The sequence below is a fragment of the Microtus ochrogaster genome, chromosome 5, assembly GCF_000317375.1.
Source record: "Microtus ochrogaster isolate Prairie Vole_2 chromosome 5, MicOch1.0, whole genome shotgun sequence".
Lineage (NCBI taxonomy): Eukaryota > Metazoa > Chordata > Mammalia > Rodentia > Cricetidae > Microtus > Microtus ochrogaster.
The window spans coordinates 2,711,277-2,723,888 of NC_022012.1; the positions used below are offsets into that span (position 1 = coordinate 2,711,277).

A 12,612-nucleotide genomic window follows, 5' to 3' on the forward strand; every position below is an offset into this window, starting at 1 on the left:
CATTTAAAATGACAGGACATTTAGTAACATTTCTTGTGGTTATGTTTTGTGATCTTTATTCCCCTTAAATGAAAGAATAAATCACTAAAACATGAAGCTATTTGAAAACAAGCATTGAAGTTGAGAAATAGTAGCTGGGCGGTGGTGGCACAGGCCTTTAATCCTAGCACTCAGGAGGCAAGAAGCAGGCGGATCTCTGTGAGTTGGAGTCCAGTTTGGGCCACAAGAGCTACTTCCAGTACAGGCTTCAAAGCTACACAGAAACCCTATCTCAAAAAACAAAACAAAACAAACAAACAAACAAAAAGTGACATTTATTTTTGTTTTTCATTGAAGGATTTCTTCTGGAGAGAGGTTATGTTATAATGATCCAACACAATTCTTCACACCTGTAATTACAGTACTAAGGAAACTGAGGCAGGAGGATTGTCTACACGATCCACTGTAGATTAAATAAACCAATCCAAAAGATATGTGGCACAGTGGGCTGGGGTGAGCTCAAGGGACTCCGGACATACACAGTGAATTCTAAGCTTGCTAGGCTACTGTGTAAGACCCTGCGCATTCTCACAATATCTACTTGGGTTATTATAGGGATTAAATGACATAATGCCTTCTAAATATGGTTGGGAATAATCCCTCACAGCATAATACTAGTTATACCCATAATTCATAGTCCTAACCATTAGAGCAGCTATGTTCCAACAGAGCCTTGGTACAGGTGCCTGGACATGTACGGAATTCACACAGGTCCCCAGAGTCGCTGAAAGGTTTTGCCAGGATATTAAATCCCTGGCTTAGGAATGGTAACTGGCTACAGTGCCTCAGAAACTTTGTTCTGCTGCATTTCTGAGACCCAAGAATGCAGCAAAGATTCTCATTGTTATTGTTAAAGACAGAATGTAGTTGAGAACTCACTAGCCTATAAACACTTTGCAAAAGGGACTTTGTCTCTTTTTATGGGCATAAATGTATCATATGGCATTCTTACTACCTGAAAAACTTAGAGTAGCTGTTTTTCCTACAAAAGGAAGAAGACACTTTTGCCCAGCGAAGTAAAAAATACTAACCTCTGCTCCTCTTCACCAGATCCATAAATATGCTGAGGCCGTTTATTTTGTCAGATGGGTTTTGGTATCCCCCACTGTCCTCATTTTCCGTTGCCCTTGAATTCTGCCACAAACCACACTTAGGAAAAAAAAAGACCATGTAAGCATGTTTACCTTAGACTGACTAGGAAGTTAACACACATCCCCAAGTGGTGACTCATGGTTTGGGTCTATAAAATAGAAGGTGCATGCCCTAAGAAGGCATGACTCCAGGCACTGCTGGTCACCATGCATTCAGCTGTCCTGGCAACGCTCTTCTTGTTGAACTGGATTCACTGCTGGTCCCTGCCACTTTTCAATGGCGATGATGATGATGATGATGTGTCTGAGGAAGACCTTGAGTTTGCAGAGGTACTGTATTCTGCCAATCCCAGCACTGCAGTGGTTCTTTAATATCCTTTCTTTGAAAAACCATGTTGTTTTGGTCTCTTTTCAGCACTACCTGAAGTCATACTATCATACTGTGCCTCTTGCGGGAATCCTGAAAAAGTCTGCAGCAACCTCCACAGTTGACAGGCTCCGAGAAATGCAATCTTTCTTTGGCCTAGAAGTTACTGGCAAACTTGATGATCCCACCTTAGACATCATGAGGAAACCAAGATGTGGAGTCCCTGATGTGGGTGAATACAGTGTGTTCCCTCGAACGCTCAAATGGTCCCAAACGAACTTAACTTACAGGTAAGCAGAGGCTCCATCTCCCCCACGTGTGTTAGTCTTTTCGTCCAAGAGTCTGAAGCAGGCCTTCAGTATTTAATGGGAAGTTAAGTTCAGGATCAGCTTTACTACAAAGCTAAGAAGCATAGAAGTAAGTTATATTTAGTATTCGACCATGTTTTTCTACAAAATTAAAAGTTTGTATTACACTTAGTATTTATAAAAGAGGTCTACAAGTCAATGTTAAACATGAAAAATGAACAAATTTGGTTAATAAACCCTATTGTCTTAACGCTAACCCCAACACTATTCTTCAGTGGATGTCTCTAAATATTTGTTTTAGAAATGAAACCACAATTCAGGAGGGATCTAGAAAGTTCAAAGTGTACGACATCAGCCACATTTACAATGATTTTCTTGAAGACAGTGGCTTCCCCTCTTCCGGTGAACGCAGCAGCACCATCTTGTTTAGCTCTAAATTTTAGCATGTAAACTGAGATATTTGAATATTTTAAGTTTAAGACACCAAGTACTCTGTTATTTGACCATGCTTAAATATTTGATTGGATTCTTGAATTTCATTCTTGTACAGCATCCATTATACCCAGTAGAAATTTCAAAGCAGCGTTTCCTTTTGAGTTGAAAAGGAATAGTCAAAGAAAATATATTTTGAAAAACAGTTGTAATCTTTCAAAGTTTAACTGACTCTTTCTATGTTGAATAGAATTGTGAACTATACCCCCGATATGCCCCATTCTGAAGTGGAGAAGGCCTTCAAAAAGGCCCTCAAAGTCTGGTCTGATGTGACACCTCTGAATTTCACCAGAATCCACGATGGCACTGCTGATATCATGATATCTTTTGGAACTAAAGGTAAGGATGTGCAATCATTTGAAACATGTTAATATATTAGTTCTTTCTCGGTTTTATTTATTTTTTATTCCTTTCACCAGTCATCCATCCCTTTCAAAGCATTTGACAAAACTCTACCAAGCCCCTGAACAAGGCACTAGCTATATGTATACGTATTTGTATAATGTATATGTATAATGGAATTCTATCTCTTGCTTCTGTACATAGAACATGGTGACTTCTACCCATTTGATGGACCTTCTGGTCTTCTGGCACATGCCTTTCCTCCTGGACCAAATTATGGAGGAGATGCGCATTTTGATGATGATGAAACCTGGACAAGCAGTTCCAAAGGTAATCTTCCTTTTAAGGCTTAGCTCACGTTTTACTGGACATGGATGCACTGCCACACAGTCAGAAAGCTTACAAGCAAATTGTATTTAGCATTGGATTACATTTTCTAAAATAACAAAAGCTATATTTTTGCACTAATTAGTTCTCTCATAGATATTTTACAAATCATTAAATATGAAAAATTGAATAAAATCTATGACATTTGTTATTGTGGCTTCAAAGGTACACTTTGTGAAGTGGAGTCAAATATTTTCTTAGTTAGGCATGGATCTGAGGTCCATAACTATGTTGGATATTAACTGAAACAGATTTTTTCTTGACTGAAGTATTATTGGCACAGGTTCAGTCACATTTCTCTTCCTCATCAGGCATATTAGCTGTCTAGGGCTTTCCTGCAGCAGCATTCACGTGTAAATGCTGCTACAGGAAAGCAATAGATCGTCTCAATCCAAATAGCTAGGGGGCAGAAGAGCTTGGATTATGAGAGTAAAATGAAACCTAGTGTTAAACAAATTCACTCAAGTATTAAACCTGTACTGTGCTGACTAGGGTGGTTGCCACTGTTGGCCACCTCTTGCCTTTAAAAGCTCAAATTAATTGGGATGTTGATTTAGCAAGAAAGAGTCAGATTATTCCAAGTAGGGTTTAACTTCAGAGCAAAAGAGATGCCTTGTTAGGGCAATGAAAATCAATCTTTCCAGAAGCTGATTTTTATTTTCTACTTTAAAATGGAAGCACGGTGATGTACACCTTTATTACTAGCGCTCAGGAGACTGAAGTTAGATTGTGAATTCTAGCCCAGCCTGAGTTCTATAGGCTCAAAAAATTAAGTGAGTAAATTAATAATGAGTGAACGAATAGGATCCCTGCCCCTGTGAGAGTAAAATCGGCTTCTTTGCAATGAACATGTCCTCTCCAGTGCTTTTAATTTGTCTCTGGAGGGGAGGGAGGGTTTACACTCGTGCTCTGAGTGTCTGCTGCGGAGGGCGGCTTATGGGAAGAGCATCTAGTGCTGTTCAGGAAAGGTCACAGAAGTCTCAATGCAGACACATGTAGGTCACAGAATGGAAATGTTCAGCTGAAGGTAAAAAACAGGGACAAATACTAGTCACGGCAACAAGTGTTGGTCATTTTGACCATGTGACCTTTGATTTCCCTATGACAGGCGAGTAAGTTCATTTTCTGTATATATTGGCTCTGATAACAAAATATATTTAAGGAACAACCCCCAAACTGTCTTGCCCTCTCCCATAGTTCTTGAGGTGTCCTTTCTTGTGGTGCTGGAGATTGAGCCCAGGGCCTACCCTGCTCCTCTATCACACACACACACACACACACACACACACACACACACACACACACTCTAAAATTACCCTCTAAAAGTTGGTGGAAATAATTATTAGAAGACAGACGAAAATATACTTGCATGTTCGTTATTCCTCTGAAGGATGTTCTAAGCAAGGGCTAGAGCTATGTGTGACCTTGCATGACCTTCATGTGGCTAATTCTAGGTCATTTTTGTCCACCCCCTTAACCTGGTCAGAGAAGACAGAGAGAAAAGTCAGGATTTCTGTTGTCTTCATGACCACCTTTACTGACTACTGCTCTGAGTGCCATCTATTGACATTGCTGTAGAATTGTTTCTTCATGGACCGGATGAATTGTTCTTCATGCAGGGAGCTATAGTCCTTACAGCTGCCAGGATTATTACTTTGAATCAACATGTTGAATCTTCCTTTAAACTACCGAGGACTAATTTTAAAGACTGGGTAAGATGATGAACTAGGAAAAGATAGATGGATAGATTAGGATTTCTTTCATTGCCTCCTCCTTGAAGGGTTTTGTTTGCTCATTGTTTCTTGTTTCTCTTACAGGTTACAACTTGTTTATTGTTGCTGCCCATGAGCTTGGCCACTCCTTAGGTCTAGACCACTCCAAGGATCCAGGAGCCCTGATGTTTCCCATCTATACCTACACGGGCAACAGTCACTTCATGCTTCCTGATGATGATGTTCAAGGAATCCAGTCTCTCTACGGTACCTCTTAGTTACTAGTCACAAACCTGACTAATACAGCTACCTTAGCACAATAGATGTGCATTTTATTTTGGAACTAATAACCCATTTATTGTGTTTTCAAACATGAGAAAAATAACCCAGCTTTCTGAATCAAACTACTTGCTCAGGTTTGAACTACAGTTCATTTCTAAATGATTTTCAGATCATACGTCTTTGTATTTGTACTCTTATTCTTTATGTAACTTATGAAGCCACTAATTCTGATGAGTTTACAATGTGCACACACAGCAACAGAGGTGATTATGAAGATGAGACATAAGACAGCTCCTAGAAATTCTGACATTCTTCAGCCACTGCAGTTTGCTGCCGTAGGAATCTCTCACAGGGCCTTTGGTGGGTTTCAACCAACATCCAGTGAGAAATTTCCTTTTATTTCCTTCCACTTTTCCAATAATAGTTATGGAACTTATAAACTTCAACCCAAACATTTATTTCTGGGTTCTATGCCATTAAAAGAAGCACAAGCGCTGCCCACAGTCATCAGCACAAATGCTCTCGGAGAATTAGTTCAGGAAACTTGTTCAAGCCACTACTACGCCTCTGGATTTAAAGACTTTGGTAGTTTGTGTGGTTGAAGGCATAAACTTGAAGGTGACGAGAGGGGCTTTTCAAATTTATTTTGTGGTTCTTGGTTCTACCATGATGAAGGAATTCTTGACAGAATTATGTAGGGGGAAAAGAAGCGAGACATTACTGCTCAGTACATGTGAGCTATCAAAAGTTATAAACACGTCGCAGATCACAGCAGAACTTCCTGGAGGTTAGATTGTCACTGAGATGAGCTGTAGTGAGTGTGGCAAACTGGTGAAGCAAAATCAACCGACATCTACAGTTGTTGAAATAGTTGAAATAAGGAGCCAAGATGAGGGATCCACGTGGGCAAGACACCGGGAGAGCTGGGCAATAGAGCAGTGTGCTTCACTGCATGGCAGAAATGCTCTCGGGGTTTGGGTCACCTCGCATTTCCATCATCACTTTCAAGAAATGTAAATCAATGGGTTAGAAGAATTTGTAAAGAAGCTCAGAGCAGGGAAAGCAGGCGGGACTCTGCCAGCCTGTGGTACCCGCAGGAAGAGCAGGTAAAGCAGGCGGGACCCTGCCAGCCTGAGGACCCTGCAGGAAGGAAGGAAGGAAGGAAGACTGCTGGGTATTGGAGTTCCCGGAAGGGGCCCTTTCCTACTACTCTCTGAAACCAGCCCTCCCTCCCGTGATTCCGGACACTTGGAAACCTCTCGCATTTGCTTTGCCCCTGCAGGTCCAGGAGATGAGGACCCCAATCCTAAACATCCCAAAACACCAGACAAGTGTGACCCAGCCTTATCCCTTGATGCCATTACCAGTCTCCGAGGAGAAACCATGATCTTTAAAGACAGGTACTATTAAGATTCCCCAATTAAGACCCTTAGCAATAGAGTAGAAGGTGCCTCAACTGGCCTTCCCCTGTAATCATATTGATGACGACCTTAATTGTCATCATAAAACCTTCATCCAGCAACTGTTGGAAGCATATGCAGAGATCTCCAGCTAAGCACTGGGCCTAGCTCCTGGAGTCCAGTCGAAGAGAGGAAGGAGTGATAATATGAACAAAGGGCTAAAGACCATGGATGGGGGTTCCCATAGGAACAGCTAACCTGAGCTACTGACTCTGAACTGACATTGGAGGAACCTGCATAGGACCAAACTAGGCCCTCTGAATGTGGGTGGCAGATGTGTGGTTGGTGTTTTCTTTGTGGCCACTGGCAGTGGGACCAGGATTTATCCCTAGTGCTTGAACTGGCTTTTGGAACCCATTCTTTTTAGAGGAATACCTTGCTCAGTCTAGATATAGGGGACAGGGCCTTGGTCGTGCCTCAAAGTGATCAAAGTGTCAGACTTTGTTGACTTCCCATGGGAAGCCTTACCCTCTCCAAGGAGTGATTGGGGGGTGTAGTGGGGGGATGGTGGAGGGAGCAGGATGAGGGGGGAAGGAGTGGGACAGGAATAGGTATGTAAAATGATAAAAGATGGTTTTAAAGAATTAATTAATTTAAAATAATAAAAAATATTTCTTATCAAATTTGCATGTGATGAACTCTGGTAAAGTTAAGTCTGCAAATTGCCAAAGCATCCTGTCAGACTTCCTAAGGACAACACAAAAACAGCAGACCAAGTGTGATTTACTTACATGCTTTGGATCAAATAAATGGTGGATAAATCTTAGTAAGATAAAGGAAAAATAGAAACCCAACTTATTTAAAAAGCACAAAGAATATTGAAAGTAATTGCTACATTAGTAAGTTTACTGATAGCCACACTGCTTTCCTGTAAAATGAAAAGAATGATTCCCAATGCCTTTCAAAGAGGGAGTGATTTACAAATAAAATCTATAGGTAACAAAAATAAGAAATATTCACCTCTAATTTTGTATCTTGCTTATGTGCTAATCTCTTCACTGATTCAGGTCGCCATGTGTGGTCACGTAGAATGACCACTATTTCTGTTATGACTTTAATTATATGGTCTCTAAGGTGTTTCCTCTTATATTGGTTTGCAAGGTCTTGAGATCATGGGAAATACATTCCTAGAGCCCAACAGTGCATGTAAATGTGTTCGCCACTCTGAATATGCAAAGTTGAATAAAGCATGCTGTCAACCTGTAGGGAACTTCGAGACTTTACTAAGGTCCTGTGACAATCCAAATAAGAAGACCTCTGGCTAGAACTTGGAAGGCTCCAACTTATAACTTAAAGGGAAATGGCATTTCTTTTACAGTTATGGGTACCAGGCATGGTTATAGTACCCGACAGGCACTGATGTGGACAGTGGTCATTAGCAGGATGGAATTATTGCACTTAATGTGATAAACCATGTTTTCCCTTTTGCATTAGATTCTTCTGGCGTCTGCACCCTCAGCAGGTTGAGGCAGAGCTGTTTTTGACAAAATCATTTTGGCCAGAACTTCCCAACCATGTGGATGCTGCATATGAACATCCATCCCATGACCTTATGTTCATCTTTAGAGGTAAGGCTGCCACTGGGGAGGCTTTCCAAATGGCCAGCATAGATGGGCGATGAACTCGATATTGCCAGACACTTAGCAGCATGACCACTACCAAAGCAATACCTACGTTAAGAACACATCACAGGAGAACTTGAAAGCACCAACTATGGAATGCAAACATGGCTTGGCGCTTAGCACATCTGAGAGCCTGGGCTAGGCCCTAGCCATGCAAAGGGAAAGACATGCATACTCATCATACTCATGCATACTCATCATACTCATGCAAAGGGAAAGACATGCATACTCATCATGTCCTTTCTTTGTTTTTTCATGCTCACGTCAGGGTTTCCTTCTAGTTTCTCTTAGAAATTACTTGCTAAAGAAACACAGTGTACATTTTAAAATGTGAAAAACAACTTAAGCAGGATTCTCCTTTCTACTAGTAGTTCATTTCCTGATCCATTTTTCTAGTCCTTCACTGTATTGATACCTACTTGAGGCAGAGTATGGGCATAATTGTATGTTCTGTTTCCTTTATCCCCCAGCTAAGATCCCCCTGGGAGGCCTTAGCTTCCTTCTGTTTGCACTCCTACCCCAAGTGCTAGAGCGCTAGGTGCCTGACTTTTTACATGGGTGCTCTGAATCTGAGCCCAGGTCCTCATGTTCCCACAGCAAGCACCCTACACACCGGCTGTCTCTCTGGCCCCTGCTTACCCCTAATATATAAGTGTGGGGGTGGGGGTGGATGTGGGAGATGAAAATGCTACTGCCTTAATGACCGTAATTTATTTCCATAACAGTCTACTAATGTCATTTCTATTGTTTGACTCTTACACTTGATAAAGTTGCTTTCTAGAGAAAAAAGTAACTTTTTTTTAGATGATAAATAAACTCGAATTTTGAGTCTAAATCACTGATCCTGGTTGCTCTTTATTTTGAAATTTTAATAAATTTTTCATTTATCTCCAAACTTAATGTTCAAAGGCAATGAACTGGCAAACTGGTTGAGCTGTTGGGCTGGCTGTATTAATAAACAGGAATCCCCAGCCTTGACTCCTGTCTCTTTCGGAAGGGTGCTTCTGTGTCTTTGATTCAGACACGTGGAGATGGCAAACACTGACTTCACGGTGTCTTAGGTAGTTTTCCTTTCCAGTACATGCTCGCGTGCCTAAGCCCTGGCACACGCTTTTTGTAATCAAAACTGTTCTTTCACTTCTAGGTCGAAAATTCTGGGCTCTCAACGGCTATGACATTCTGAGTGGTTATCCCAGAAAAATATCTGACCTGGGATTTCCAAAGGAAGTGAAGAGGCTGAGTGCTGCGGTGTACCTAGAGGGCACGGGCAAGACTCTCTTCTTCTCTGGGAGGCAGGTGTGGAGGTGAGGCTGCATGTGTGCGCGTGCACACAGACACACACACAGACACACACAGACACACACACAGACACATAGACACACAGACACACACAGACACACAGACACAGACACACACACAGACACACACACAGACACACACAGACACACACACAGACACATACACACAGACACACGGACACACATACACAGACACACACACAGACACAAACACACACAGACACACACACACAGACACACACACACACACCCTCCGCCCCCTCCAGTCCTGGGGCAGAGTCCACACCTGCAGCCCCTGCTGTTCTCAACTGTTTCTCATACTTGTTTTTAATTACAAGGGTGGTTTTATTGAAATGTCTATATTTTTAAGTTAGCATACAAAGCCCCGGGTTTCACTCATTCTGTGTGTGACTCTGTACTTTGTTCATCCACTCCCTCCTGGCCACTTCCCTCTCCCATTCCCTATCACATTTTGATTGTACACCAGTCCAACACCCAGCGAGACCCGCAGTGTTGTCCTGCACACACACACCTACACACACACCTACACACACACACACACACACACCTATACCATCCACAACATCCATTTCTCCCAACCATCCATTTTTTCTTCACACAGCAAAACCATTTATAAATGTGGGCAACTTTGCTTCTTTTAATCTCTCACCCGGATTCTCTTTCTTTTCATCCTTTCCTATGTTTTTGATAAATACACCTTTCTTTTTTCTGATTAAGCAGATATGATGATACTAACCAGACTATGGACAAAGACTATCCCCGATTCATAGAAGATGAATTCCCTGGAATTGGTGACAAAGTAGATGCTGTCTATGAGAAAAATGGTAAGTAGTTACATTGCTCTGAAGGGCTTCTCAGCCCCCAGAAAATTTTCACATACAACAGATTTTAATACAGAATTCAGATGAGTATATATATATAGCCACTGAGGTATTGATTGTTTCTGTGTGACTCTTTAAACAGCAAACAAAATAACCTTATTAGAGTCAATGATAATTTTACTTAATTACTGCTAAGTCTAAGAATAAGAGATGTTGAATCTAAAGATGAACTTAAGTTACTTGTAGAGATGCTAAGAGGCAGGAGGTTATGTAAGAATTCAAATTAGGGCTGGCGTATGGAGTAGTCATAAATATTCATCATTATCATAACTATGCAATTATTTTTGCTTTAACTATTAAAATAGCTATTACCCCTAACTTATAACAGCTGATGAATACCAAAATTTCTAAAATCAAAATTAGAATTTGTAGCAAGACAATTCATTCTAGGGCATAATTTGTATACTCTTTGAATACTTATGTGTTTTAATAATACCTTTAATTAAAGTATAATTGCATCACTTTCCCTGATTCCTTTTTCTCCTCCAGCCCCTCCCATGGTCCTTTCTCTCTCTCCTCCCTCTCAAATTGCTGTCCTCATTTCATTTCATAGTTGTTGTCATATATCCTTTAAACTATAAGCAATTCATTGAAGTGGTAGCTTTTTCAGAGATAAACATTATAAAACTTAACGAAGAGACCCTAGCACAGGTGAGGCCCTGGATCTCCAGGACTGCAGTAAGCAACCATACAATTAGAGGAGGACTATCACACACTGGATCGTTAATCTTAATCCTAATATTCTTAAAGTCAGAGATTTGTCTTGTGTTCTCTTTCTTCTAGGCTACCTCTACTTTTTCAACGGGCCAATACAGTTTGAATACAGTATCTGGAGTAATCGCATTGTGCGAGTCATGCCAACAAATTCCTTACTGTGGTGCTAAGCATCTTTTCAAAATTGTTATTTAACTCCTGGAGAGCATTTTGAATAATCATTTCAGACGTGGGGGCGGGGGTGGGGGACACTAGAAAGCTTTGTTCTGGAAACAGGCTTCAGGAAGACACCTTGGAGTGTACAGCATCTGCGTGACTACTCGTGGCTGGACCCACACTGAAGAACTCAAGTAACGAAACTGAGAATCCCAAGGCTCGCCTGGTTCTTGTGTGCTGTGAAGAAACAAGACGGATATTTTCCCGGCAAACACGGGATCCATCTGCTGATGAGAGTGAACATAATTACTAATATATTTTATAAAATATCCTAAAAGGCATAAATAAGTCATATTTATATAACTATAAATTGTTTTTACAAAAAGTATAAACTTACAGAAGCGTGGAAATTTTGGGGAGTGTCTGGCAGTTCTAGATGAACACAGAAGAGGGAAATACCCGAAAACACATGTTAGCAGGCATTTTCCCAATGGAGTGATTTGCTCTTTGTAATGTGACTATTCAGACTTAAACCTATTTTCATACAAACACTGAGAAAATATCAAAGTCACTAAAGGAAAGGGATAATGGCCACTATGAGGACAGTAGAAGCGGCTTTGCATTAGGCTTAACTTTCATTTTGTTCATCATTCAAGGGTTGTGCATATTAACAGAAGATAAACAGGGAATCTGTTTTTATTTAACCCTTTTTATTTAAGTATTTCAGGTTTTTAGAAGGCCATAGAGTAAAAAATTAAAATTGTTATAAAATGTCTAAGCAATAGTATAGCTTTCATAAATTATTTGGTTACTCGAGAATGGACTAGTGTTTCAATCCTATTTATCTATGTAATTGTTTTACTTATCCAGTTTTTATACCCAGACTCTTTCTCATGGCTTCCATGACAGCAACTAAAGCAGACCTAGTAAGTAGGAGTAGATGTGCTGAGTCAGCCAGAATACAGAGGTGCCCGCTGGATGGTCATCCTTAGGAGGCTCAGTCAGCGCTCTGCCTTTGTTTGTTAATTTCTCATTGCTTATCTTAGCGCTTACTTGGCACTTACTGATATGTGATGACCACCAAGAAACCATTGTGCCGAGAGATGGTGTTTATCACCCTGGGCAGCAGGGAAGAAGTGTGTATTTTCACAATGTGCTTATGCCTTTTCTAATAAAAAAGTGTTTTCAGCAGATATTGCTGTCTGGTGTATTTGATCTTTGGCCATAACTTCAAATTTTCTTAAAGCAAAAGATTACCTAAATTTCTTATAAAATATAGTTTCTTCCCTCCTTCTCCACCCCTTCTTCCATCCAGATTTAAATACCAGAATTAATGGCACCTAGCAATGCTGCTATACAGTCTCCCCGCGTGTGATGAGCCTGAGGCCGATGAGCCTTCCTTTGGCTTCCTAGATGGCACCTGTATGCTCCTCAGAATCC

General features: G+C 40.8%; 1 protein-coding gene across 1 annotated transcript; it reads left to right on the forward strand.

The window, feature by feature from the left end:
- The first annotated feature begins 1,337 nt into the window (after positions 1 to 1,337).
- On the forward strand, positions 1,338 to 11,211 carry Mmp13 (matrix metallopeptidase 13). Its single transcript, XM_005346774.3, has 10 exons — positions 1,338 to 1,460; positions 1,546 to 1,787; positions 2,488 to 2,636; positions 2,844 to 2,969; positions 4,844 to 5,005; positions 6,303 to 6,420; positions 7,915 to 8,048; positions 9,247 to 9,406; positions 10,142 to 10,245; positions 11,086 to 11,211. Exons 1-10 carry the CDS (start codon positions 1,338 to 1,340, stop codon positions 11,184 to 11,186), a joined length of 1,419 nt encoding a protein of 472 aa, XP_005346831.1. The 3' UTR covers positions 11,187 to 11,211.
- Positions 11,212 to 12,612: the final 1,401 nt, after the last annotated feature.

What these genes read in the sequence shown, in the direction of transcription:
- Mmp13 (XM_005346774.3), top strand. Translation starts at nt 1,338, where the DNA reads ATGCATTCAGCTGTCCTGGCAACGCTCTTCTTGTTGAACTGGATTCAC. An exon ending in ACCATGATCTTTAAAGACAG is followed by an intron (nt 6,421 to 7,914) that starts GTACTATTAAGA and finishes CTTTTGCATTAG; the next exon opens with ATTCTTCTGGCGTCTGCACC. An exon ending in CCTTATGTTCATCTTTAGAG is followed by an intron (nt 8,049 to 9,246) that starts GTAAGGCTGCCA and finishes TTTCACTTCTAG; the next exon opens with GTCGAAAATTCTGGGCTCTC.